This window comes from Glycine max, chromosome 7, assembly GCF_000004515.6.
Source record: "Glycine max cultivar Williams 82 chromosome 7, Glycine_max_v4.0, whole genome shotgun sequence".
Lineage (NCBI taxonomy): Eukaryota > Viridiplantae > Streptophyta > Magnoliopsida > Fabales > Fabaceae > Glycine > Glycine max.
In genome coordinates this window covers 8,078,983-8,081,202 of record NC_038243.2, presented here as the reverse complement: position 1 = coordinate 8,081,202, position 2,220 = coordinate 8,078,983, and the positions used below count along the sequence as shown (strand labels likewise).

The 2,220-nt window shown below is 45.5% G+C and overlaps 1 protein-coding gene across 1 annotated transcript; it reads right to left on the bottom strand.

The window, feature by feature from the left end:
• On the bottom strand, positions 1-1,787 carry LOC106799218 (leucine-rich repeat extensin-like protein 3; the record flags this gene model as incomplete). The annotated part of the gene is made up of 1 exon (XM_041017154.1): positions 1-1,787. A coding segment is annotated over exon 1 (1,467 nt), but the record flags the coding sequence as incomplete, so codon positions are not given.
• Between the last annotated feature and the right edge of the window lie 433 nt (positions 1,788-2,220).

Here is a 2,220-nt window from a genome sequence, read left to right as displayed (position 1 = left end):
TGGTGGCGGAGGTGGAGGTGAATACACTGGAGGTGGTGGTGGCGGCGGAGAATACACTGGAGGTGGTGGCGGCGGAGAATACACTGGTGGTGGTGGCGGCGGAGAATACACTGGTGGTGGAGGAGGCGGTGAATACACCGGCGGTGGTGGCGGTGGAGGAGGCGGTGAATACACCGGCGGTGGTGGCGGTGGAGGGGAATGAGGAATGTAAACTGGCGACGGCGGTGGCGGCGGCGATGGCAATGGTGGTGAGGGAGGAGGAGGAGGAGGCAATGAAGGAACAAAAGGCTTACACCTAAACGAATTACAATCGACAGGGTGCGACAAAAACGACTTACATTGCCCGGCGGAGCGCTGGGCCGGCCTAGCCGGGAGGCAGTTGCGGCGGTCATCAAACGCCGGCAAAGCGAGACACCTTGGCGGCTCGCCAGTGAAGAAGTTATAAGAGTAAGTAAAGTTCTGCAGATTCGGAAGCTTACAAATGCTCTCTGGAATCTTCCCTGACAGCAAGTTATGCGCCACATTCAACTGCTCCAAACTCACCGCACCTCCAATAGCATCAGGCAAAGGCCCCAACAACTGGTTGAAGCTTACATCGAACACCGTCAAGTTCTGCAGCAACCCTATCTCCGCAGGGAAGCACGACCTGAACGCGTTGTTCATCAAAATAATCTCGTTCAGCCTCTTCATGTTGCCGATTCCCGCCGGCACGCATCCGTGGAAGCGGTTGTTCGCCAGCACGATCACCGACACCGGCGAGTTTCCGAAATTTTCCGGCAAGTCGAAGACGAAGCGGTTGTCATTGATGAAAATCGCGTCCAGGTCCTTGTCGAAGAGCTCCTTCGGAACCGTGCCTTCGAATTCGTTGAATCTCAGATCTAGAAACTTGAGCTGCGGCAAACGCAGCACCACGTCGGGGAACTTCCCGGCGAAACGGTTGTTGCTGAGATCTAACTCGAAGAGGAGTTTCAGCCTGTCGAACTTGTGCGGCAAAGTGCCGCAGAAACGGTTGGTGTTGATGTGGAGAAGAGCGAGGTCGGTGAGCAAACCTAGCTCCTCAGGAAGGTATCCGGCAATGTCGCCGTGGTTGAGGTCGATGCCGGCGACGGTGCGGATCTTATGGTTGTCAGGAGCCGGAGCGCAGAAAACGTAGGAGTAGTTGCAAACATTGGGTCCCAGCCAGTCCTGCGTGAGGTTCTTGGGATCGGAGAGAATGGCTTCCTTCCAGGCTTGTAACGCTATATAAGCGCTTTTCAAACGGTCGTTTTCGAAGACGAAGGAGGGATCTAGGGTTACCTTTTCTCCTCTGTCACCGAACTCGTCCTTGTAATAAAGAAGCTGACGCTGCTTGATGAAAGAGACTTGGGCGTCGGTGAGAGGTCCATTGTGTGAGAATGAGGAGGCAGAGAGGGACTGAGCAACCAGAATGAGCAAGAGAGACAAGTCGGAATAGGTTTTCTTCCTCATCTCACATGAGGCATCTGAGAAGAAGAATGCAGCAATGTAAAAAAGGATGGGATTAGGGTGTGAGAGAGAGAGAGAATGGGTTTGGTTTTTTTCTAAGGATTTTGGAAGTGTATATGAGTCTGAGAAGAGAGAGAAATAATGCTTCTAAAGGACAGCTAAATCACAGCTCAAAGCCCACCAGATTCTCTATCTCTTCCTCCTTACTCGTTTTCTTTTTTCCTTTTAATTATTTCATATTTTCCGAATTTATTTTATTTACCCTATTATTTTCTGATTAAAGGAAGACTATTTTGTATTTACACTATTTCTTTTCTTGCTCCTTAAACTTAGTTGGCACTCACTCCTTCAAGCTTTCAATAAAGTGGTTTACGCGGAGAGATGGATATCAGCATCAGAGAAGAGAATACACATTTCCCACCAAACATACACTTAATTAAGTTTTTTTTTAAGGAAAAAGCTTAAAGTGTAAAAACATTACTAGCGATACATACTTTATGGATATTCTTTTTTGTAATTTATGAAATTCATTAAAAAAAATAATTTAAATATATCAGTTGCACTTTATATTTAATGAATATTTTATACTTTTTAATAGAATTACTCAAAAAATAATAAATTAATACATAATTTAAGACTACTATTTTTAATTATTAACAATAAAATAAGTCAAAAAATGATTAAAATAAAAATATTACATAATTCATTCTACCCAACATATAATTCAATATTATCAACTAATTATTTGTAACATAA